The 25,230-nt window shown below is 59.2% G+C and overlaps 1 protein-coding gene across 6 annotated transcripts in view; it reads right to left on the reverse strand.

Moving 5' to 3' along the window:
• Positions 1-210: 210 nt before the first annotated feature.
• Positions 211-25,230, reverse strand: part of KCNQ2 (potassium voltage-gated channel subfamily Q member 2) — a 64,351-nt gene continuing 39,331 nt past the window's right edge. For 2 of the 6 annotated variants that reach the window (XM_063092242.1, XM_063092224.1), the window contains 7 exons: positions 22,081-22,149; positions 17,963-17,992; positions 8,708-8,931; positions 7,927-8,035; positions 7,250-7,381; positions 1,723-1,846; positions 211-939 (listed from right to left, as the gene is read on the reverse strand). In XM_063092242.1, the coding sequence (XP_062948312.1) occupies positions 211-939; positions 1,723-1,846; positions 7,250-7,381; positions 7,927-8,035; positions 8,708-8,931; positions 17,963-17,992; positions 22,081-22,149 (1,417 nt within the window). Of the gene's footprint in view, positions 940-1,722; positions 1,847-4,742; positions 4,851-7,249; positions 7,382-7,926; positions 8,036-8,707; positions 8,932-13,208; positions 13,263-17,962; positions 17,993-22,080; positions 22,150-25,230 lie in introns of all 6 variants that reach the window. The other 4 variants (XM_063092206.1, XM_063092215.1, XM_063092250.1 and 1 more) reach the window with 4 other exon arrangements.

Below are 25,230 nucleotides of genomic sequence, written 5' to 3' on the forward strand. Positions count from 1 at the left end.
CCCAAGCAGAGTGGGCATGGCTGGCCCTGCAGCCACACAGTGCTCCTGGGGCCCCCAGGGCCCCTGCCGGCCCTCCAGCCCCTGTTGGAAAAGAACTCCCCACCTGCCCATCAGCCCATGTAAAGAAAAGGCCCCAGGGGTTCCCACCTCAAAACCTTGAAAATGCAGAGTCAGGGGGAAGACGCAGGCGGTCCGGTGGCCAGCGCAGCCTCACTTCCTGGGCCCGGCCCAACCCATGTCCCCAAAGGGGCCCTCACCCGTGGCTGAGCGTGGCGGGGGCCCGCATGGGGTGCAGAGGTCCGAGTCTGTGTCCGACTCGCCCTCTGCAATGTAGGGTCTGACTTTGGCACAAGGCGCCACGGCCGCGTAGCAGCTGTTGAGGGCATCCAGGTTCTCCTTGGACTGGGAGATGCTGAAGCCACTGAAAGAACGTTCCAGCTCCTCATGGTCCACGGACGGGATGGAGATGGACGTGTCGCTGTCCCGCAGGGCACCCTCGTGGGACCTGCCGGCTGGCGCATCCTCATGCCGCAGGAACTCTGTGCTGGGCCGGTTGCCCCCACTGTAGGCAGACAGTGACCGCTCGTGGGCGGGTGGCGGCGGGATGCGCACCAGTGAGCCGTGGTCTCCCACAGGGGAGGCACCATGGCCCTGGCGCGGGTGGCTCTGCTGCTGCCATGAGGTGGAGGGCGGGCACTGGGCAGGGGCGGCCGGGGGCGCTGAGAAGTTCTTCTGGCCCGTGGAGCTGGTGGAACGCACAATCTTGATGATGCAGCCGTGCTTGTCCATGTGCTCCCGGCTGTCTTCGGGGCTATGGTATGGCGGCGCCGGCTCCGGTTCTTTGGCCCCAAAGTAGGCCTCGGTCTCTGTCGGGGGGATGCCCATGCGCTGCATGTAGATGCTCACCAGGAAGTCCAGCTTCTTCTCCATAGACAGGACCTGCAAGAGGGGGCTTCTGGGCAGGGTGCAGGGGGACCCAGGCTGCTCCCCAGAAGTGAAGGGACCTGGGCTGTGTCCCAGGAAGTGAGGGGACCCAGGCTGCTCCCCAAGAAGTGAGGGGACCTGGGCTTCCCCAGGAGGTAGAGGGGGCCCAGGCTGCTCCCAGAAGGTGGGGGTGACCTGGGATGCTTCGAAGGTGATGGAAGAGGAGTTGGGGTGGATTTGGGGCTGCTCCTCAAGATAAAGAGGCAGGGGCTGCTGCTCCCCAAAAGGTGGAGGGGCAGGAGAGGCAGCCCCTCCTCCATGCCAGACCCAAGGCAGCTCAGCCTCTAACCTGTCATCATGTGTGGCCTAGGAGCTTTAGGCCACGGGGACCCCCCACTTGTTTGAACTTCCCCTGCTGCCCCCTTGGGTCCACCCTTAGAGCAAACTCCACAAGGGAAAGGAAGTGGCTCCCAGAAACAGACCCCAAGGGCCCTATGTGTTGGCTTCTAAGACTCACTCCTAGGAGAGGTGAGGGGTTGGCAAGGACAGAGGGGAGAAAGGTAGGCCCCCCCAAGGGACCCTTTAGTGCAAGTCATGCAGCTCCCCAGCCCAGAACACAGGCCCCCCCGGGTGCTGGCTGTCAGACCCAGGAGGGGTTCCTGGTGGAGTACAGGGGGTCCTGACAGAGCTGCCCTCAGCTGTGACAGGAGCCACATGCCCCCGAATCTCAAGGATCCCTCCCTCAGTGTCTACCCCTGAAGCCCACGCTGCCCGGGACAGAACACCATCCTCTCCCACCTGCTTCTCCACCTTCCCGAGCCGTCCCATCATGCTGGGGTCCTCCGGCAGCTCCGCCTCGGCTGGGCCCTTGGTGCGGTCCTTGTCTGTTATTGCTGGGCCCCGCCCCACGATCTGGTCCACTCTACCGGGAACAGAGACCCCGCCCCCAAGCATGAGTTTGGGTGGGTGCAGCAGGGCCCTGACCTCTCTTCCTGGGCCAGGCCACAGTCCCCCAGATCCAGGCTCCAGGCCCTGCCTGGAGCCAGCCAAGGGGGCAGTGGTGCCAGGACAGACAGACCGAACCGGTGCGTCCTGTTCTGGCCCTGCTCTCCAGCACCCTCGAGTCCTGTTCCCTATCCGCTCCATTCCAGTGGGATCTGGCACATTAACGAGGAGTAAAGGGAGGGAGCTCTCACCTGAGGCCAGTTCACCCCAGTTCTCCCCAGCAGGTGCCCAGCCCCTACATGCCCCACATCTCATCTGCCCACCCAGCTCTCCCTCTCTTCCTGGCCCAAGGCATGTTGGTCCACAGCACAGGGAGGCCCAGAGCGTCATGTGACGGCCAACAGGCACCTGGTGTACCAGACTGGAGCCTGGGGTGCTGCGCCCCTCCCCTCCCTGCCCCAGAGCCCTGCCCTACCCCCAGCTTTACTCCTACATAATGTGCCACTGAGGCCGTCGGCCCAACCCAGGTCTGATGGGGACAGTTACATGTCTGAAGCAGGAACAACAGAAGCAGGTTGGCAGTGAGAGCGACAGCTCCATGCACCAGGACAAGGAGTGAGGGGACAGAGCACAGCACAGGAAGCCACCGATGCACCCGCCAGAGAAGGGGTGAGCCAGAGCTGCTGCCAACCACAGAGGGCCTGTGTGCATGTGCGTGTGCGTATGTGCATGCATGTGTGTGTATGTACATTTGTGCACATGTGTGTACATGTGTGCCCGTGTATGGACATGGATGGGGTTTCATGTGTGCATGGGTGTGGGTACACATATGTGTGCATGTATGGGCAGGATTCAGAATTCAGCTGAGCTGGTCTTGAATGAGGCACTAGATCACTAATGACAATGGGAAGGGAAGGAGGTTCTTCGCCCTTGGGGACGGGGTCTGTCTGAGCAGGGAGGCATCACAAACCATACCAGGTCCTGTGGAACAGGAAGGGCCACTGCAGGGCCAGCGGGGCCACAGGAGCAGGCACGGGCTGAGAGCTGCAGCTCTGTGGACACTCACTCGGGAACAAAGACCCTGAACTGAGTCTACAAGCCCCACCGGGCAGACAGCAGCTGGACATGGGGTGTGGCTGAGCAGGACCGAGGTCAAGGCCCCACATCTCGCTCTGGATAAAGCACACCTGGACAGGGCCTTCTCTCCACTTTCTGCTGATGGGGCTGCCCTATTTGCCTGCCATGGGGCAGCGGAGGGCGGGGCAGGGTGTTTCTTCTTTCCATCGCATGAAACAGAACGGGGTTCGGGCTCGCGCCAGCCACGGTGCAGCTTCTCATGCTCTGCCGGGCTCCATGCTGGACTCATGCACGGGAGGGGGCTGCGGGGGGCCCTCGGCTCCAAGCAGACACCAGTGGAAATGGAGAGGAGACGGGCTCCCTGGTGCTCCCCAGTGTCCACACAGTCCAGGCAAGGACGCTCAGCACCTTCACCCCTGCCACATGACGGGCTGCCTGCGGGTGATCCCAATGAGAGCCGTGGGCAAGGACTCAGCTATAGCTGCTGCTGGGGGGCCAGGAGAGGGTCCTCCAAGGACCCTGCACCATCTCATCCCCTCGGCCTCAAGCTAGGGGTTGGACTCCATCCCTACGTGCTCAGTGCCCCTCAGGGTGGGGTGAGGACCTCTCCTCTGGGTAAAGCTGCGTGTCTCCCGGCTTCAGCAGTCCTGGGAGGTGGAGCCAGGGCCTTCTCAGCTCATGGCTCTGAACACTGAGCCACCGTCCCCTGTAGCAATGCCCAGAAGGACAGGAGGGCTTCAGTCTCAGGGCACAAAACCCTTAGGGATTGGGAGGCATGGCAGGGCAGGGACCCAGCAAACACTGTCTGGGGCCACCCTGGGTCAAGAAGCAGCAAACAGCCCTGCCTGCTCCCCAGGAACTCCACTCTCACGGGAAAAGCTGCTGCATCCAGAAGACGCCAGGCCCACTGTCCCTGGGCCTCACATGCGGGAACCCTGGCACCCACCAGCTTGGACTGGGCTGTGACCCTAGGGACTCGGTTGTGCCCAGAGCCCCTGTGCCCTGAGCTGCCAGGCAGGGCTGAGACCGGCTGTGCTCACCCTCCACAGCCCTGCTCTGGGGGCTCTGCTCCACCTCAGCCAATCAGACTTGATGGAGGAGGGGGAACGGGCTCTCATCCAAGTGACCTCAGGGAAGAAAGAAGGCCTTGCTGAGCCTGAACTGACCCGGAGACCCTGCTGCCAACTCTCCACCTAACTGTGCTAGCCTCCCGGTCTGTCCATCCACTGGGGTCCTACCCTTTGCTCCATCAGTAGTGCTGATCGTGATGGTGGCAACTTAAAACAAAAATGCCAGAGCTCACAGGGCTCCCTTGGCGCCAGCACGGTGTGGGGATTTTCTCATTTACTCTTCAGGCAGAGGAGCCACCACCCTGCTCAGGCCCACGCAGTGCCAAGGGCAAGGTCGACCCCAGGGCTGAGTGGGTGCGGAGGGGCCCACGTCAGCGCCCAGGGAGACTGCACGTTGGGGGCAGGGTGGGAGGACGCCTTTGTGGGCACCATCCCAGGAAGCCCAGCCTGTCCTCCCGGCCCTGCGCCTCTGAGGGCACCTGACCCCTGAGGAGCTGCCCAACCCCAGCTGGACGTCACGCAGGACATCGTGGGAAGGAGCCCCAGCGCCCCAGGAGGGCCCTGGCAGGGAAACAGGCTTCTCCCTAACGCTTTTTCAGGAAGAGAAAACCTGACGTCCCCTCCATCCGGGAGAAAGCATTGTGCCGGGTGCTGCCGTCATGTGGCCTGGAGCGAAGGGGCCGGCCATTCCACAGAGACAACCGGAAGAGGTGCTGGCATCCTAACCTAGGTGAGTACTGGGGTGACTCTCTCGGAGGGGCCGTGGGTCCTTTGGTGGGGTACTTCTTGTGCCGGGGAGTTGAAGGGGGTGGGGGGCCCACAATCATATCTATCCTGGCAGAGTAAACGAGAGAAGAGACACCGGCAAAATGCATCATAAAGCAACAGGAAAGGAGGTTGGCTGGAAATTTGCAGAAACAGAAGAAACAACCCAGCTTCAGACAACAAAGTGACGCTTCTTAAAAGTATTTCCACTCAAAACAGAGAGCAGTTGGTGCCACACGCACACGACCTCCCGCGTGGCAGCTGCACCCGCATGGCTGTGCCTCTGCTGCCTGCCCGTGACACAGGGCACACAGGCGCCCGGGAGAGTGTGCAGCAGGTGCCAAGTACCGGAGAGGGCGCTGGCTACAGGGCCTCCTGTGACTCATCGTCAGCAAGAGGAGAGGAAGTGTCCGGGGCTCCTCAGGTGGTTGCTAGGTTTTGTGTGTTTTTCCGGAAAGGGAAGGAAAGGAGGAAATTTAAGACAGAAGAGCCTGGTGAACAGAAACAGCTGTAGTGAGAGACATGGAAACAAGCACAAGTCGAGAGACTGGGACGCTCCCTCACACGCACACACCCACATGCTCATGTACACACACGCTCAAGCACACGTGTGCACACCCACATGCTCACATGCACATGCTCACACACGTGTGCACACAACACAGGCGCACACACATTCTCATACACATGTGCACACACGCCCACAGGCTCACACGCATATGCTCATACACATGCACACACATGGCCACACACTTACATGCACATACACATGCACACACAGCACAAGGCTAGCCTATGCTTGGGAGGACATGGAGTGAGAGGCCTCCCAGCCTGAGCCTGGGTGGAAAAAGGGGACACTTCCCTGCCCACGCCCAGTGGGAGAAGGTTGAGGTCTAGAGAGACCCTTGTGCTGGCACCCAGGCACGGAACGAGACGGCACCCCTAGTGGAGCACGCCGACTTCCTCAGAAGCTCCTGCCAGAGGGCTGAGCTGGGTGTGGCCCCAGGGCCGTCCCAACTGTCCAGACCCCAGGCCCCAGTGCTACTTCCAGGGCTGGGGAACAGCTGCAGCTTCGCATGGGGGGTTGGGGGGGGAAGGGCCTGACCAGCAGAAAGGTGTGACCTACTTCAGGAGAGATTCACAACAGCCGTACGGCCTTCTACAGGCATCACAAACACACATGCATGTGCATGTGCTTGCTTGCATGTAGCTGAGGGTACATGCCTGTGAGCACCTGTGTGTGTGTGGACTTAGGGATCTCCGTGTATGTGGGCAGCAGGCCAGAGCACAGCTATGTGCACATGTGTGTGTGGGAGTGGACAGGTGTGCTGGGTCCCCGAAAGGTTCATGTAGTGGAATTTCATCCCCATTGTAACAATGTTGAGGGTGGAAACCCTATGATGTATTTGAAGAGGTGATTGGACTGTGAGGCCTGTGTCCTCTTGAAGGGACTGATCCATGCATGGAGTGGTGGGTGTGGTTCTGGTGGCTTCATAAGGAGAGAGAGTAAGCAGGTCAGCTCTCTTGCTCAGCCCATTCTCACCATGTGACACCCATGTCACTGTGTAGCCACCACCAAGAACAAGGCCCTCTCAGATGTGTGCCCTGGACTGTGGATTTCTCAGCCTCCGAAACTGCAAGAAATAAATTTCTTGTCTTCATAAATCATGCAGTTTCAGGTATTCCATTATAAGCAACAGAAAAACAGACTAATACAATGAGTCTGTGTGTGCGTGCATGTGTATACACGCCTGTATGTGGAGAATGCACATGTGGGGGGGGTGTGCACAGGCACGTGCATTGGCTCCTGGAGTGAGCAAGCCTGTCCTCACACACGTGGGGTCGACACAGAACAGCAGGTGGATGCCCGGCTACTGCCTCCTGCTCAGAGGTGTCACAAGGCAGGGAAGGGATGGCCCTGTGTTCTAGAAACAGAAGAGGTGCCAAGTAGCACATCTGCTGCCTGGGGGGCCCATAGAAACCCTGGAGCCTCATTCTCAACAAAACCACTCCATACCCAACACGTGTGTACACACATGAACACACACAAGCATGCATTAATACACACATGTGCAAACCTGCACTGCACTCACCCACACATGTGCACACACATGCATGAGAACACAGGCGTGCACGCATATGTGCACCGACACATACACGTGTGTACATGCATGCACTCAGAGGCCAGCACACATGTGCACTCACACGCACCCATGCATACGCATACATACATGCGTGAGTGCACACTCACACGCACACACACACTTGCCCACCACAGTGCGGGTGGGGGGAGATGGGAGAGATGACAGAAACATTAAAAACAGACAGACTGCGAGACGACATGGCAAAAAGCTGACGAGAAGCCGACGTGGGTGGGAGGAGGCCCCGCTGGCCCTGCCCTGCACCCTCCATGCCCACCCCAGGGGCCCCGCCCTTGTCCCAGCTGGGCAGCAGGTGGGGGCTCTTGCCTGGACTGCAGGCTCTTGATCCGGGACAGCATGTCCAGGTGGCCAGCAGAATACTGCTCAATCACGTCCATCACGTCGTACGGCCGCAGACTCTCCTTGAATTTCCGTTTGGACACCAGGAACCGCATGACACTGCCAGGGCCAGAGGGGCCGTGAGCCTCGGCCAGAGACCACCCCAGCCCCTCTCTGACTGGGCCAACACCAGCGTCCACCTGCCGGCTGCCCTGCCGGCGTCTCTGACACAACTGGATGACTCTCCCCTCATCATGGCCATTCACCCGCCCCACACAAGGACCACCTGTGGTACCCAGCTGCCCAGACAGACCCTCGTCCACCCTGAGATCTGCTGATGCAGGGGCAGCCTCCTCTCCTGGGCCCCCACGACACCCAGGATGGGGGTGGCTCTCGGGCCCAGTCTTCCCCCTCACAGACTCCCAGCCATGCCAGGCACGAGGTGATACCACGAGGAGCAGGGACAAAGAGGGCATCAGCCACAAGCCTTCTCACTGAACAGGGGTCCCCCAACCAGCACTCTGAACCCAGCCACATCCCCAGGAGAGAGTGGAGCCAGGACACATGGCCAGGACCGTTCCTTCTCCGCTCAGCCTTTCACGGCAGGCTCTGCCTCCTGGCCCCTCCCTGTACACCCCCCCATGCGGTGAGCAGGGGACCCTCACCACACAGCTCGGATGCTGACTTTGAGGCCCGGGGTCAGGTCCTCGGCCACGAACTCACAGTTGCAGCTCTTATTGTCATCTGCGACGTCCTCCCCAGGGAGACTTGCTTCTGGGTGGATGGAAACAGACGGTGAAGCTGAACCACGTCTGGGGACAGAGGGCCGGGCGCCCCGTGTGCTCACATCTGCTCCTGCGGAGCCCACCCTTCCAGCCTGCCTCCCACAGCTGCTCCTCCCTGGCTGGGACTTCCAGCAGGTGGTGGCCACAGGAGTGGCCGGTGTGAGGGTTTAAAAGGATGTCCCTGTCAACTGATGAACAAACTGTGGTGTGCCTCACAGCAGAACATCACTCAGCCATAGAAAGGAACAAGGCACTGACACGCTACAACACGGGTGAGCCTGGAGGACATCACAGTCAGCAGAAGCAGCCAGGCACGGCGGGCCGCATGGCGTACTGTCCCCCTTGTATAAAACATCCAGAACTGGCAAATTTGGAGACAGAACGTGCAGCAGTTCCCATGGACTGGGAAGAGGGGTTAGAGGCGAATGCTAATGGGCATGGAGTTTCCTTTTGGAGTGATGGAATGTTCTGGAACTAGACAGAGGTGATGGTTGCACAGCACCGTGAAGTTTCTAGATGCCACTGAATTTGTACACTTTAAGATGGTCAATTTTATGTTATGTGAATTCCACCCCAATAAAGAAATACATGGGGGAGGGGCCTCCTGCTCCGGGAGCAAGCATGGGAGGCCATGGTGCCATGGGGCTGCAGCCTGACCCACCTTCTGAGTTCTGCCGGGACGCGGCACCCTTGATCCGGAAGGCCTGGCGTGCCCGGCTGCGGTCTCCAAAGCTCCAGCTCTTGGGCACCTTGCTTGGGCTGTCATCGAGGCTCTGGTCAGCACTGGGCGACCGCCGGACAGGCTGGGCCTGGGGGGACCCCTTCCCTTTGGCAGCCACGCCTCGGGGGCTGGAGAAGACACGATCTTTCAAACTGACCTTCTGACTGCTCCCACAAGAACCGACAGACAGACGGACACACACAAAGAAACACAAGAGAAGTCACTCTGGAAAGAACACGAGGCGTATCTGCACGTGATTGATGCTGTCCCACGTGACAGAACAGAGCCATGAGACCCAAGGACAGCCAGCCACGTGTGTAGGGGGAGGGGGCTCAGAGCAGCTGCCATGGGACAAAGCACAGGGCCAGAAGGGAGGGACAGCCGGGCAGTCACAGGCTCCCCGGGGACAGCAGATGCAGCCAGACCTCGGCTGCACCTAGGGTAGGTGATGTCCGTGAACTCTTCAATCACTTTTGCTACCACGACAAAGTACCAGAACCCTCTCCACACCATCCCACCAGCGCCCCCCGCAGGTGACACTCTGGGCAAGACAAGTCCACAAACGCCCAGGGGGCTGCGGTTGCTCTCTGAGCACCTCCCGTCTGCCCCGGGTTCTTGCGCCCTTCCCTGCACCTTCCACGCCTGTCACTGCCCCTGGGAGCGGCCTTCCTCCTCCTTCCATCTCTCCACCTCCTGCCCCAGAGTCAGGGGAGTCCAGGAGAGCAACTGGCGCTTGTTCAGCCCACCCTGGGCCTTTCTGACCAACCCTCGGTAGCCACCTGGTAGGAACAGGCTCCAAGAGGAGGGCGCGGGCCTCCTCACTGGACCTGGTGCTGAGCCTGCCTGATTCCGGGCTCTACCCCGCACCAGGACGCCCCGAGAAACAAGCATCCTGCTCTGGAAGGAGGATGTGAATGAGGCTGTTCCGCCAGCCAGCCTTGGCTGGAACAGGCCCCAGCAGGAAGCAGAGAACCACAGCCCCAGCCCTGCAGGCGGGAAGCTGGATTCACAGCGGGTTCCACGTTCTCAACAGTCCTCGGGCCTCACTTGTGTTCATGTTTCTTGGTAACCTGGAGATAGGCCTGACACCCATATTCACCGGCTCCAGTGTCACCCAGCAGCAGCAGGAGAGGCAGATGTGTCACCAGGGTTAGGTACTGGGCAGATGTGGCCTCCACCCTTTGGCCTGGGGAACATCAGGACCTTCTCACCGCCTTCCACCATCTGCCAGAGAGGATAGCAAGGCTCCCAGGACTTGGGAACCCACTCACAAGTGGCCACATGCAGGTGCCTTGGAACCTCCCAGGACGGCCTCTGAGGAGGGCCCATGCTGTCCCTGGGCCTGTGAGGAGCCCCAGGTTCAGGGAGGCTGGAGGGTCTTGACGCACCTCCAAGGGGGAGCCACACTGCTCACTCATGCCCCAGACGCAGCTCTCGGCCCCACCACAGCTCCCTGAATGACAGTGAGAGAGTGAGGCTCTGGTCAGCAGCCACCATCGGCCCAAACTCAGGACCCACAGCCAGAGACACATCCACCGACGGCAGTGAGATTACTGGCCACAAAGAGATGGTCCCCAGTGCCCAGTCCACCCAGCCTGGACACAAGCACAGGACAGGGCCCCCTCCCCCTGCCCCCCAGACAGCAGGCAACTGCTGACCCTCTGTGCCAGCTCAGGCGTCTCCAAAAACAGGGAGAAAGAGAAAGAAACGTGTTTCCGGGAGATGGCCCAGGCATGGAGCCCACTCGGGGATGCAGACAGCATAGCAGCCATGTCTCCTATGCCCCAGAAGTCCTGCTCCGTGAGCATCGGGAGCCAGTGCCTACATTGGGAGTGGGACCCTGTGTCTGCTCAAGGTTGCTGCAGGCGGTGGTGCCCAGATGCCCAGAGTCCAGGTGCTGTGGCGCCTCTGTCCAGGTGACCTTCTGAGCGAGAGAGGCCCAGGGAAGACGGGACGCTGGGGTCACCTCCAAATGGCCATGCTAGGGGAGTTGTGGCCCCAAACAGAGTGGCTGTGGGAGCACTGAGGTCCACCCAGGTACCCAGACCTCGCTCCAGCTTCCGGAATGTTCTCTCCTCCTAAGGGCTCCTCCAATGCGAACATTTCAGAGGCAGGACTGTGGGCCCCTCCCAGCCCCCACTTGGCATATCCAAAACCGCACCTCATGATGTCACTCAAAGTCTCTCTTCCCATCTCCAAACCTGGGCAGCTCCAATGACAAGAACCAGGAACCAGAGTCACTGGCTTTATGATCACAGAGGACAAACGCCATGCAGGGGGTGAAGCTGATCGCCCAGACTGCCTCCTGCTGGGTTTCTGGGTAGAGCCACAATGCTGACAGTTTGCAATTAGGATTTCTGCCACCTGGAGGGAGGGGGCAGAGCCCAGCGAGCACAGGAGCTACAGGGAGGCGCTGGCAGCAAATTCCACAGGCCCCTCCAGGCGAGCAGAGGGACCATAAGAAGAGGAGGGGAAGCCCATTTTCTAGCGGTGATTCCTCCCCAGCCACCTTTAGAAGCAATCGCCCCTCTGAGCCGGGGGGGGGGGGGGAGCCCTCTGTGGACCTGCCAACCTGCCGTCCGCGCAGCAGGGGCTCCAGGAACACGTCCCCACGTGTGGCTGCCCAGAGCCCGCCATAGAGGCAGAGTCACACAAAGATGAGGCCACCAGGAAGGAGCCTTCCCTGGGCCTCAGCCACATCTCCACGGCCCCAGCTCTGCTCCCACCTCAGACCTGCAAGGGATGCTCTGCAGGAGGAGGAGACAGTGTGGACAGTCTTGGACCCCTCCCTCCCCTGGACCTCCACAGTCATCGAAACTGCATCCTCCCAACACGGTGGGTGTGGCTTGACTCTCACAGGACACTGTCCTCACAGAGCCTTCCTCAACTGCAGCACCTGAGACGGCCAGTGTGGGGTCCCGCCGACCCTCCCCCACCTCACAAGCAAGTACACAGGACAAGGCTCCCCAGAGCTCCCACACCTGCCCCAGGAGAACGGTCTCCGCCAACAGGGCGTCTTGTGGCATCTGTGCTTTGGCATTTACAGGGGCAGGGCGAGCTCAGAAAGCCTAGGAGAGAACATGAGCCTCAGCCTCTCCTTGCCTGCCCAATTCCCCAGAGTGACACTCAGAAGTGTGGAGATGCAGTAAACAGGGGGCCGAGGCTACGATGGCCCTGGACCTGGTGGGCATGCTGGGGCCCCAGCACAGTAGTAGGGGGGGCCAGCATCCAGAGAACTGCCCAGCCTGTGTGTGGACTGATGGATGCCCAGGGAGAGTAAGAAGGGTAAGGGACGGTCTGTGAGAGGCTGCGCACAGCAGGGCAGAGCTCGGCGTGGGTTGTGCTCCAGCTGGGGTGTGGACAGGTCCGCCCCACACTTCCAAACCCTTCTGATCCCTAAGCAGTCTGACCTCAGTCCCTGTCCCAAGAGACCAGCCTGTGGCCAGAAGCGCCCTGGACGCAGAAGCAAAAGCAGGACAGCCTCTGCCGGGCCCAAGCAGGCTGCAGGCCCCGGGCAGCCCAAGTGCCCATCTCCCCTTCTGTGGCCGCCAGCAGTCTCCCCCAAAAGCGCCTATCTCCAGTACACACAGGCGGCAGAGAGAAGCCGCGTTGCAGGACTGGGTGAGAGGCAGCCCCCAAGCCCCTCTCCCGTGGAGAAAGTTCTGAACATGCTCAGGTGCAGATGCGCAAGCAGCCTTGAGGACCCAACCCTGCAGCCCAGCACTGTGGCTTCCAGGCCAGCACTAGCCACCTGCATGCACATGATGGGAAAGGAATGCCCACCACGGGCACAGCACAGCTGCCGGAACCAGCCAGGAGTGCAGCCGGCAAGAGAGGGAAACCAGGAGGGGGCCCCAGAGCAAGCGGGAATAGAGACGCCTTCACAGGCCCCACAGCAGACAGTGCACAGAGGGGCAGGACGGAGCGTCAGGAGCCCATCGTGCAAAGGGGCACGCCTTTCCCACCATCCTTCTTCCAGCCTGCCCTTACCAGGCCTGTAAGTTGGAGGCAGAGCCATGGGCCTCTGGTTTTCTGGAGTGTCTGATGCGTTAGGACCCTGACGGGCCCAGTACACACAGAAAACGGGGTTAAGGATCTGTTGTCCTCAGGCCCAGAGGAAACACACCCCAAGAGGCAGTTAGGGACCCCAGGAGCCGGTGTCTTGCTGGGTTCACAGCCCCGGCTGGCCCCTCCGGCTCATGCAGGGCATGGTTTGGTGTGGAGCAGAAGCAGCTTCACCCGGCTCCACCCTGCACTCAGGGCACCAACGGAATCAGAGGGTGCTGGGCGCTCACTGCAAGGGGCGGTGGAGTCTGAGCTGCCAGTCAGAATTGGGGGCTGAGGGCAGCCTCCCTCTGGCTCATCCAGAACCTCTAATAAGCAGGGAAAGGACAGAGGAGCCGTGCAGCTGTGGGTCACCGTGCAACGCGTTCCACGGTACCTAGAGTGTCCAGAGCAGCACCCACACGGGGACCCTTTGCACGGTCTGCCTTGACTGGAAACGAGGAGAGCACAGTCAGTCCTGGGGGATCAGCAGCAGGACACGCCCAGAGAGCAGGTAAACTGAGACACCACAGCCACCCTGGGGGCAGTTCTGGGTTCACAGTGCACCAGCCGGAGAGTCTGTGTCTGAGCAAGGACAGCAAGAAGGAGTGTACGGAAATCTTCCACCAGCCTGGAAAGGACAATAGCCCCAATTTTTGGAGAAAAAAAAAAAAATCCCTGTTTTTTCCCTCCAAAAATACCTTTTTCATCCAAAGCCAAAGTTTGGATTCATGTCTTAAAAGATGTATTATTTTTTGCTGTATTCATGCCAACAAAAAAATAATACACGGGATTTGCAAAAGGCCCATTCTAAAAGGACATGATTCTGGAAAGTGACTGGGTCGGAAGTGTGCACATTTTAGGGAGGAAAAATGTGCAGTTTAGCTTTACAAACCAGTCACCCAGTTTTCACCATGCTGGCTGGTCCCCTGTTGGAGGTGGGCCTCAGCTTACCGAGGAGGCAGTGGCTGCCTCCAACTGGAGGGAAGCTAAGAGGGAAGCCAGGGACACCTGGATTTTAAGGACTTTGCCCGGGTCTCAGGTCTCAGCGAATCCACCTCAGTGCTCAAGCCAAAAACCACCCAGAGCTCCACCTGCCAGGGGCGGGTCTTTGGAAAAGGCTCAGCAAAGACATTCCCCGGAAACCCTTGCGATTTATCTCTGCATTAGAACATGCAAATTTTTAAGCAAAAATTGAACACAGTAAACAACTACAAAAATGCTTCCTTTTCTCTGGCCTCCCCCTTCGCCTTTGCAGCTGTTTCCTCTGAAACAGCATTTCTCAAACTACAACCCGGGGAACCAAGACATGTGTGTGGCCTCAACCCACAGGAAAACCAAGCCCCCGGGAAGCTAGTGCTCAGCATTCTGGTCCCCTTTGCACCCTTATTTAAACACAGTGGTCCTGCTGCACATCGTCCACCCAAGGATCCCTCCAGTTATGCAGAAAGGGTGCACTTATCTGATTCTGGAAATGAGCAGTTGGGCTGGTTCCCCAGAGACCACTCTGCTGCCCAGGCAGGTTGAGAGCCCTGGACCCTTCCTCAAGTCCCCCCACACCCCCAAGACTCTGAGTGAGGGCAGCGGCCTTCAGCCAATTTGACAGGCCATGTCTTGCTGAGTAAACGGCACTCCAGGCTCCCCAGTGACTCCGGGATGTGGAACAAGAGCTGGACTCTATCCATGTGCAGCTGACCCTAGCTAGGCACAGTGACCCTGACGGTGGGGGGCACATCCAGTGGTCCTGTAAGCACTCACACATGATCTGGCCCCACACGGCACCTGCAGGGTCCCCCAGCTTGGGCCTCTCCTATGTGGGGCAACTGATCTCTCCAGGGCCAGGTGGGTGAGGACCTGGGACTCCTCTCAGCCCCCCTAGGGTCCCCAGGCCCACACACAGGGCCCTGCCAGAGGGTTCTCAGGGAGGTCTCTCCCCAACTCCTGGGGAAGGAGGAGGAGGGATACTCTCTGGTTCCCAGCACCTTTGAAGACCCCAGGTTTGGCCCCAGCATGATCACTTCACCAAAGAAGTGCCTCCTGGGGCCCCGAAGCCTGGTTCTGCCACAAGGAAAGGTTCTACAGCCTCACTGATGTGGTGGCGACTGGCCACACCTGGCCACTGGGCCCTTGACACTTGGGAATGCATCTAATTATAGTCAGTTTAACAAATGCTCATTTAAGCAGCCAATATGCCTCGTGGCGCCTGTAGGATGAGAGCTGGGAGGAGGTGGGCTGCTGGCTGCCACTGCCCTCCCTGGACATCACTCACTGCTTGGGGGTGCTGAGGACCCCCGGCTTGGGCCAGCATGATGCTGCCCATTCCCTCTGGACTTGAGGCCGGCTCTGCCCCATCAGCCAAGTGGAGCTTTATCCACCTGAGAACTGCCCAGCAGACCACGAGGCCCCAGCGGGACAGACAGGCCCTTGGGGGTCCCAGGGCCTTAGGGTGGGCAGAGGTACCCACAGACACGCTGACCAAGACCAGACAGGACAGACATGCACCAGAACACACAGACGCCTCCGCTGTGATGAGACCACACGAACAAGGGGGCAAAGCCAGTGGGGGAGGGGTCCTGGAGACAGGGGTGGCAGCCGGAGGAACGGGTGGGATGACAAAGGACAGATCAGAGCAGCTCGTCCACAGGAGACACACCTGGAGCAGCACGGCCCTGAGCCCCACCCGCCCTGGCTCCCCAACCAGACCCTAACGCAACGCCTCTTCTGTCTCCAGCACAGCCACGGTGGGCCTTCAGGCGCCAAAGGACCCCACCAGCCGGTGACTGCCACCGGGTGCCTATGTTCTGAGCCAAGACCAGGAGGGGTCTCTCAGCAACAGAGTGAGGTCCCCATGTCCACACCGTCCACCTGCCCAGGCCAGTCCATGCCAGCTGGGGTCCTGCACCCCAAAGGCAGGCAGAGGCGTGGCCACCAGCTCCCACCGGACTGACCGAGCCCAAGCAGAAAGCTGAGGGCCCCGGGGAGCTGAGCTCCCCTCAGCACTTTAAGGAACAGGTCCCCTCTCTGGGCCTCCCGGGGACGGGCCCACCCCACAGTGGCTTACTAGTGGCAGCACAGTTTCCTGCACACCTTCTATGTGCTGGGGTGCTAAAAGGGGTAGCACTGCCCCAGGCCACCTCCAGTGCTTGGCAGGCAGGCGTGCATCCCAGGGAGCAGGGCAGGTGGTCTTTATCCACAGAAACTGCCCCTCACTCCCACAGCACTCCGGCGCCTGCCAGGGCTCAAGCCCGTGTGGAGGCAGCAGTCCGTGAAAAGGCCACGGTGGCCCTGCTAACGGGTAAGGCCCGAAATGCCACGCCACGGGCGCATCCCGGGAGGAGGGCTGGGGCGGGCAGGCGCTGCCCTCAGGGAAGGGCGTAGGGAGGGACAGGCAGGCGGGGACCACCGGACACGTGGGGAGGAGACAGAGGAGCTGGGGTCGCGGGCAGGGGAGCCACGGAACACAGCAGAGAGCGGGGAGGGCCCCGCGTGTCCTCACCTGGAGTCCTGCTTTCAGGGTCAGCACCTCATCCCCAAAGACAGAGCAGGCGAGAAAGGGGCCCAAGAAGGCAGAGACAGTGATTAAAGGAAGGTGGGCAGCAGGGTCTTCCAGAGGGGGAGGGCAGGAGCAGGGGGAGGCCGGGGCGACACTGTCAGGGCTACAGCCACGGCGACAAGCACGAGAAGCCTGGGGCCCGCCGGTCACTTTCCAGGAGGCTGAGGGTCCCCACCCTGGATCACAGCCTCGGGTGGCCCTCTCCGAGGGGGCGTGGGACTCCCTCCTCTCCAGCCGACTCCAGCCTCAGGGTCTGCCCTCCCCCTCGACATTGGAGGCCATGCCCACTCCTGTCCCACTGTGACCAGGGCCAGGTGGGGTCAGCTCTTCCCAGTCCCCCCTTGTCCTGAGGATGCTGAGGTCGTGCACGAGCCAACACTATGCTGAGCTGACTCAGCTCTCCTGGCTCCAGCCCTAGCTTTCTCAGCCTTTCTGAGGAGGTGGCTGGTCTGGGCAAAAGCATGGCCAATCTTCTTCATTCAAGGCAACAACCCTAATCCTCCTGTGGATCTGGGGGATAGAGGGCCATGTCCTGCTCCTGTGGACAGAGAGGATGGGGTCTGCCCAATTCCGCCTCACCCCTGCCCAAGCGGCTCTCCAATGTCTCATCAGCTGAGTCCCCCTACAGTCTGGGAGGGCACTGGGGAGGGCGGGCATCCATCTCAGCCCAGGGTCTGGGGGCTGCAACGTGTGGAGGGGTGGGGGGGAGCACACCCAGATCAGAGAGGCTCGGCAGCTCAGCAAGGGATGCACAGGTGGGCTGGAGTTCGTCAGACTTGAAATTCATGAAACAATCTTGACTTTCTTTTTAGCACTAGGAAAACAGCAGACTGTTGCTACCCTCTTCTGCCCGAAGTGGAGATGGGCCCACCAAAGTCCCGTGCGAATCCCCCATCTCTAACTTGCCTGACACAAACAGAACCTCGGAGACCAGCGTGAGGACCAGGGAGAGGGAATCAGGCTGAGTGCCTGGACAGCTGGAGGCTAGAATCTCCACCAAGGCGGTTATGAGGTGGAGAGAGGACATCCCGATCCTTGGGGAGTGTCAGGGGGCCATCAGCAATCCAAGACCCTCTGCCAAGTGTGTGGGGCAGGGGCCATCCTCCCACCATCTCCCCCGGGGCTCTGCCTCCTGCCCCTGACCCAGAGAGGCAGGAAGGGCGGGAGACCCCACTGGGAGTTTCCACCTGGATGGCCTTGGCTCAGACCAGCTGCAAACTTGGGCTGAGTGTCTGGAACTACAGTGAGTGCTCCGATAGAACCCCCTGCCTCAGGGTCCCCTAGGGGCTGGACTTATGGGCAGGGAGGGGGGCCCACCAGAGAAGTCCCCCAGCTGTCAGGACCCACATTGCTGCAAAGTAACTGAAAAGCACTGGGAGGAAGGGTGGTGAGCTAGGAAAAATGATCTGAGGGCTCACGCCACCACTGGGCAGTAGTAGCACACGCCATCACACACACATGTAAGCACACACAGGGCCCGCATGGCAGTCCCCGTCCTCCCCCCACAACACACTGTGCACAGACAAGGGGAAGCAGGACCAGACGGGGTGTGCACACAGCAAACACGCCAAGGGCAGCTGGAGGCGGAAGGCACTAACCTTGGAGACGGCTCCGGCTGAGGCTCCTTCCTTCAAACAGAAGCAACAAGAGAGTTAGCAGCCAGCCACTCGGGCAGGCCCAGGAAAGGGACCTCCCTCCGCACCCACCGAGGATCCCCTGGCCCACCCAGCCCCCCTACAGCCTGGTGCCCGTCCCCACACTCCCATGGGTCAGGGGCTGCACGTGAGAGGGCTCAGAGAAGGCTGGACAGATGCAGAAATAGCCCACCCACCCCAGAGAGCCCCCTGCCCCTTCTGAGGGAAGGGAACCACAGGGCACTAGGAAGCAGGTCCTCAAGGGCAGAAGGAATTCCAGAAGGGGCCTCAGGATGCCCTGACCTTGACAGCAAGATGCTACTGCTCCCATTACAAGACACTTGTCTTAATCAGAATCACATCAATAAAGTTTCAAAAAGGAAGTATATGCTGAAGAAAGCCCTGGAAGGGCAGTTTAATTTTATAATCAATTTTTGGGACAGACAGCTGCTTTGACTTTTTTTTTTTCCACCTTTAACATAATGGAATTATTCTTTTCCATGTAATTTTCCAGTGAGGGGTTGAATTGGCCAACCGTTTACCACAGTCAGCAAGCCGGTTTTCCGAGGTCTGTTCTGCAGCCAAGGCTATTTTGGACATTATCCATTTCATTTGGGGTTGACTATTTCTACCGATAAATATTCATTATAAACTGAATAAAAGACTGGTGGCGTGGACCTTTACTTGGCTAATCCACAGGAAGACCACAGGTACCCCGTTTGGATACCATGGGACTCAGGTCAGTCTGTTGTATCACTAAGTAAGCTCTTTGGTGCACTTCCGAATACTTTAAATTACAGGAACCACATCACCGTGACACTGGCAGGGCAAAGTGTGACAGCAGAGACAAGAAGGTGTGGCCAGACTACTTGTGTGGGGCTGGGGTCCTTGAGGACCAAGCCCCCAACCACCCTGACTCTCCATTACACCCTCAGGAGTAACATACACCTCGTTCCGTCCAGGGACACATGTGAAGTACAGCCTCTGTGGGCACCTCAGCCCTGCAATCCCTCCCCAGAAGCCCCGCCTGGAGGCTGAGGATGCTTTGTCCCAACAGGCATGTCTCGTCACTGGCCCAGGGTCTTACAGTTCACCTCTGCATTAGTTTCCTGTGGCTGCCACAACAAATTAATGCAAACTCAGTGGCATAAAACAGTAGAAATTTATTCTCTTGGTTCTGGAGGCCATAAACCCAAAATCAAAGTGTGGCAGGGCTGCGCTCCCTCCAAATGCCCTCAGGGAGAATCTTTCCTGCCTCTTCCAGATTCTGGTGGCTCCAGCGTTCCTTGGCTTGTGGCTACATTGCTCCCATCTTTACCTCTGCCTTCCCATGGAGTTCTCTTCTGGGTCCTCGTGTCTCCTCTTCTGTCTAAGGACAGTTGTCATTAGATCTAGGGCTCACCCAGATAATCCAAGATGATCTCATCTCAAGATCCTTAACTTATCTACATCTGCAAGGACACTTTTTTCAAATATGGTCACATTCATAGATTCCAGGGGATGGACATATCTTTTGGGGGCCAGCATTCAACCCACTGCAGTACACCCTGAAACACTCATGTCCACCTTATGTCCAGAATACATTCAGCTCACCCTAACATCCCCCAAAGTCTCACCCAAATACCATCAATTCAAGAAGTCCCAAATTTCATAATCTAAAATCATCTAAATCCCTTAAATCAGGTATGGGTGAGACTCTGGGTGTGCTCCATCCTGGGACAAAAGTCCTCATGTATAAACTGAACCTAGAAAACAAATTACCTCAAATAATTATCTTAGAAAACGCAGTGGTAGAATAGGAAGAGGATAGACGTCCTCATTCGAAAAGTGAGAAATAACGAAGGGGTCACCAGTCACCCAAGTTTGAAATCCAACAGGGCAAATTCCACTTGGTTTCAAGCCCTGGAGACAATCTTCAGTGGCTCTTGGCTCTGTGGGCCGCTGCCTCTAGCCCATGCCTCCGGCCTCAGGATCATTCTTCACTCTCTTGAAGGTAGCACATGTTTGCAGCTGAGAAGCTCTTTGAGCCTGTTTCTTTTTTTTTTTTTTTTTTTGTCTTTTTGTGACCAGCCGTACCGCGCTCAGCCAGTGAGCGCACCAGCCTTCCCTATATAGGATCCGAACCCGCGGCAGGAGCAGTGCTGCGCTCCCAGCACCGCACTCTCCCGAGTGCGCCACGGGGTCGGCCCTGAGCCTGTTTCTGTTTGTAGAATCCCACAAGTCCAACAGCCTTGCTTCATTTCATCCATCTCTGTTCCTTTCAGTCCATGCTGGCAGTGTTTCTGCTGGTATAAAATTCCCGGAAACCTTGTGGGTTTCCCAAATGTCGCAGGAATCAATGCCATTAGGCAAGAGGGTCTTCCATACACCTTGCATGGATAACTCCATCTTTATTCTTGGCTTCTGACTGGCTCCATGAATCACACACCTAATCCCTTCTGCAAAAGGTCATCCTGTGGACTTCTCTCCAGAGCAGCCTTTCCCAACAGCAAATCTCCTAATTCGTTATCCTTTGCAATCTGGAGAGGCGAGAACCTCCCAAATCTTCAAGTTTGGGTTTCTTTTAGCAGTCCCTCTCTCACAGTTCACTATAAGCAGCAAGGAGAAATCAAACTGCACCTTCATACTTTGCTTGGAAATCTCCTCAGCTAAATATCCAAGTTCATCACTTACAAATTCTGCTCCCATCCAACAGCAGGACACACAACCCAGCCAAGATTCTGCCCCCACAACAAGGACTGTCTTTCCTCCAGTTTCCCATATCGTCCCTCACTTCTTTCTGAGCCCTCCCCAGAGGCACTTTTAATTTCCACATTTCCACCAACCTCTCTTCAAGGCAATAACTCTTCCAACCTCTACCCAGTACCCAGTTCCAAAGTCATCTCCACACTTTCAGGTATTTGTCACAGCAGCACCCTACTTCCCAGTGTCAGAATCTGTATTAGTTTGCTACAGCTGCCATAACAAAGCACCACAGGCTGGGTGGCTTGTAAAAAGAGAAATTCATTCTCTCACAGCTCTGGAGGCAGAAGTCTGAGGTCATGGTGGGCAGGGCCACGCCCTCTCCAGAGGCTCTAAGGGAGGGTCCTTCCTGCCTCTTCCAGCTCCCGGTGGCTCCAGGTGTCCCTTGGCTGTGGCTGCGTCCCTCCAGTCTCTGCCTCCAACTTCACATGGCTTCTCCCTGCCTGTGTGTCTCCCAGTTGTCCTCTCTTTGTAAGGACATTCACAATCAAATTCAGAGCCCACCTGGAAAATCTGGGAAGACTCATGTGTGATCACATTCACAGGTTCCAGGGCCGAGCCCGTGGCGCACTAGGGAGAGTGCTGCGCTGGAAGCGCAGCGACACTCCTGCCGTGGGTTCGGATCCTATATAGGAATGGCCGGTGCACTCACTGGCTAAGAGCCGGTCACGAAAAAGACCAAAAAAAAACAGTTACACATTCACAGGTTCCAGTCCATGTATGTATCTTTGGGGGGGAGGGGCCACCATTCAACCCACTGCAGCCCTGCTGCCCCACTGAGGGCTCTTCAGAGACAGAGAACTGCTTGAGGACAGCCCTCAGCATGGGAGCCCTGACACGTCCCCTTGCTCCCCACTTCTCCTTTGAGCAAGTCTTCCACACACCCATCTCTGTGCCCAAGCACTCTGAGAGTCGTAGATTCTGTGATTCAAAGAGAACCAGCAGGTGCCACCAGCACCCTGGGAGGATGCAGGGTTGGGATCCTTCCTCGCTCATGGGGCCCAAGTATCAGCCGTGAGTGGAGCCCCCCGGCCCCACACAGGGCTCCACCCCTCGCTCCCCCATCCCTACCTTTGTGCCCACCTCCAAGCCAGCTGCCCTTCTGGGAAGAAGAGCCCAGACAAGGTCAGCAGAAGAGGAAAGCGGAACCACCACCGACACAAGTCCAGTGGCCATGCACGTCCCAGGAGTTCCCTGGACTCCCAGGCCACTGTCCAGGGCCGAGACCTGCCATTTGCTGAGTCCTCCGTGGGCAGCTGGGGCCCCTCAGCAACGCTGAGACGCCCACCCCGCCCTGAAGCTCCAGCCCAGCCTGGGAGCCTGGAGCCCCCGCTGCTGACCTGAAGGTGAGTCCAGATTTGCTCTTGAGGTTCCGCAGCAGCTCCAGCTGGTTGAGAGGTGGGATGAGTCTGGGGCGAGAGAAGGAGAGGCCAGTGAGCTTCCCGCCTGCCTGAGTCCTGCTCCCACCAGTGTCCACTTCATGTGGGAGCTGGTGTGAAATGCCAGGAGCCCAAGCTCAGCAACTGCCTCTCTCCAGGCTCTGGGGGCTGTCCTCATTCTCTGGGCTGCTCCTGGGGCCTCAGGCGCTGTGACCAGCCCAGACAACAGAGGAGAGTGGCATGTAGGCCGTCTCTGGAGACCCCAACTGCTTGGCGAAGGGCGGGCTTCAGAGCAAAAGTGGGGGGCACCTCCCTCCCCTCCTGTCCCCCTTCTGATCCCTGAATATCTCTGAGGGCCGCACGGCTGCAGATAGCCCCAGACAGCCCCAGACACACGGAGGGTCCCAGAGCCTCTCTGCAGAGCCAGTTTCTCTGCCAAAGCTGGGGATGGGGGGAGCAAGGTCACAGAAAAGGGCTTTCCAGGCCTGCAAGATGTGCTGCCTAAATAGCCAGAGGACGAGCCTGGTCTCATCAGGCCCAGATATCTTGGGAACTCCAGACAGGCTGCCTGGCTCTGCTCTGAGACCCCTTCTTCCCAGACTTGGTGATGCTCACCCCCAACAGCCTCAGGCCAGGCCCCTGCCTGCCTGCCAAGATATTTGGCCACTCCACAGCCATGGCCATAGGACCAGGGCCAGAGTCCAGGTACAGCAGCCTCACCCAGGAAAGGTTTGGGAGCCAAGTCCCCTCCCAATGTCTGGGCAAAGCTTCCTGCTCCTCATGTCCACCCCCCTCTTAACAGCCTCATTCTCCACTTCAGCTTCCCAGCTCCCCCCAGACACTCTGTCCCCCCTGCTCCCCCCGGACACTCTGTCCCCTCAGCTCCCTCCAGACACTCTGTCCCCCCTGCCCCCCCTGGGCTCTCTGTCCCAACAGCCCCCGCCCAGCTCCATGACACCCTCACTCTGGAGAGGCCTCACAGCACCAACTCCTCCTGGTGCCCCATTGGGCATCCCACGTCCCAGTCATATTCCAAGACCCCGATCCAGGGCTCCAGGCCCACCTCCATCTTCAGTCTCCATCCCCCTTAAGCCCAGCTGCAGAACGCTCCTTACAGCAGCCACATCCTCACCTCTCTCTGGGACCTCATCCTGACATCGTGCGGCATGGTCAACCACCTCCCAGCCCGACCCTCCTCCACACGGTCACCTCCCCTGGAGTCCCCCCTTCCGTGTCACCTCCCTCTGCCTGCAGGCCAGGCCTAGCCCACCTCACCTGGACTCTTCTAACCCCCAGCCCTGATCCTCCAGCTGTGCCAGACGTGCCCAGCATCCTAGCCATTCTCCTGCTCAAACACTCACTGGCTCCCCACTGCCTCCAAAACGACAGGACCCACAACTCCACTGGCCGTCTGGGCCTGCGGCTGGGCTGTCCCTCCACACACTCCCTCCCCCAGCCACACTCCTAGATCCCATCTTCCCTGGCTCCTCGGCCAGGGGTGCGCCCTCTGCACCAGCTTCCACCTGCCACACTGCCTCTGGGTCTCCCTCTGCTGGCTGAGCAGGTTATGAGCAAGTGTGGCCGCCCTGGTACCTCTTTGTTCCTCAGCAGCCCCGGCAAAGCCAGGCCCTGGAGGTCCCTGGAAATGCTGGTGGGAGGAGGTCCTGTGAGCTGGCTGTCCCTCTCCTCCTTCCTGCCCAATCCCTGCCCCAGAGAGCTGTCCACTGCCAGGTGGGTCAGGACCAACCAAGCAGGCACCCGGCAGTCAGGCCAGTCAGCTGGTGCCATGGGTGCAGTAGAGCCCCCAGGTTGGCCAGCATCTGTCCATGGGGGCATAGCTGGCCCCCCATACCCTCCCCTCAGGCCCAGTTTAGAGACACAGGATGTCATGCCTCAGACACACAGAGCAGCAGAGCTGGGGACGGGCATGTGGGTAGCAGGGCCATGGTGGGGCCCTGCACACAGCCCTGGCCACCTTCAGGGCAGTCGTGGAGGGTGCAACATGCCAACAGGAGGGGAAGTGGGGTGCCCCCCAGGAGAGAGCAGAGGCTGGTCTGGGGGTCAGCCGGCTTCAGGGGGACAACTCCAGCCACCCAGGCCCAGGACCAGAGGGACTCCCCAGATGCTGGGGGCATCTTATTTCTGAGTGTTACACCAGCTGGAGAAGATGGACCAAAGGAACCACTAGGTTCAGGAGGAGCCTGTCAGCCTGACGCAGCCTGGGCAGCCTGCAGCCCCAGGAGTGCAGGAGAAGGTGGCTTCTGAGGTCTGCAGCAGGAGGGTGCTGGGGCGGAGGCGCCCATGGGAGCTCAGGCCCCTCCCATCTGTGGTCCTGACCCTCCACTGCCATGGCAGCTCCTTCCCTTCTGGAAATGGAGGGGTTCCCAGAGGGAAGGGCAGCTCAGTGCTCCCTGGAGGGATGAGTTACCCAGCAGATGCACCCCAGGAGCCTCCCGGTCTGTGGGGAGGGGCCACCCCGGATTCTGCAGGGCTGGGCTCGCACTCTGGCCATCACCTGCACAAGCCCCATCCACTCCACAGGTAGGAACCTTGGCACGTTGCCAGAGTGGAAATTCAGCAGCACTCTGTCTGAGCACAGACCCTGTTTCCCACCTTCAGGCTGCAGTCAAACATGCCACAGGGGAGGCCACCAGGGTGGACACACTCATCAGAAACGGGGACATGCTCTGGGAGCATTTCTGCTCCCAGAACTTGACACTGCCCCATGACACATGGAAAGACTCGGGGGGACTTAAGACCAGGAAGGGGTACCCTAAAGCAGGGCCCCAGAGGTGAGCCGCCCCGGCAGAGGCCCTCGTGTGCAGGAGCAAAATGGTCACTGGCCTGGGGTTTGTCTGATACACTCCCTTGGCCCAGACACGGTGCCCTGAGCCAGGGTGGAGGGAGCCCCCACCCACCACTCCTCTGCTCATAAGGGGGGGGCGCAACCATAGCTACTAACACAAGGCACGAAGCAGGACGAGGACCAGAAGGCGACCTGAGGACACACCACACGGATCCAGCAACAAGGAAGCAGCGGCTGATGGGGAACTCGGAGGTAGGGTGGGGAGGGTCGGCAGTAGGTCCAGGGAAAGGACATGGGTGGGGCAT

The sequence above is a fragment of the Cynocephalus volans genome, chromosome 1 (assembly GCF_027409185.1).
Source record: "Cynocephalus volans isolate mCynVol1 chromosome 1, mCynVol1.pri, whole genome shotgun sequence".
In the NCBI taxonomy this organism is placed as follows: domain Eukaryota; kingdom Metazoa; phylum Chordata; class Mammalia; order Dermoptera; family Cynocephalidae; genus Cynocephalus; species Cynocephalus volans.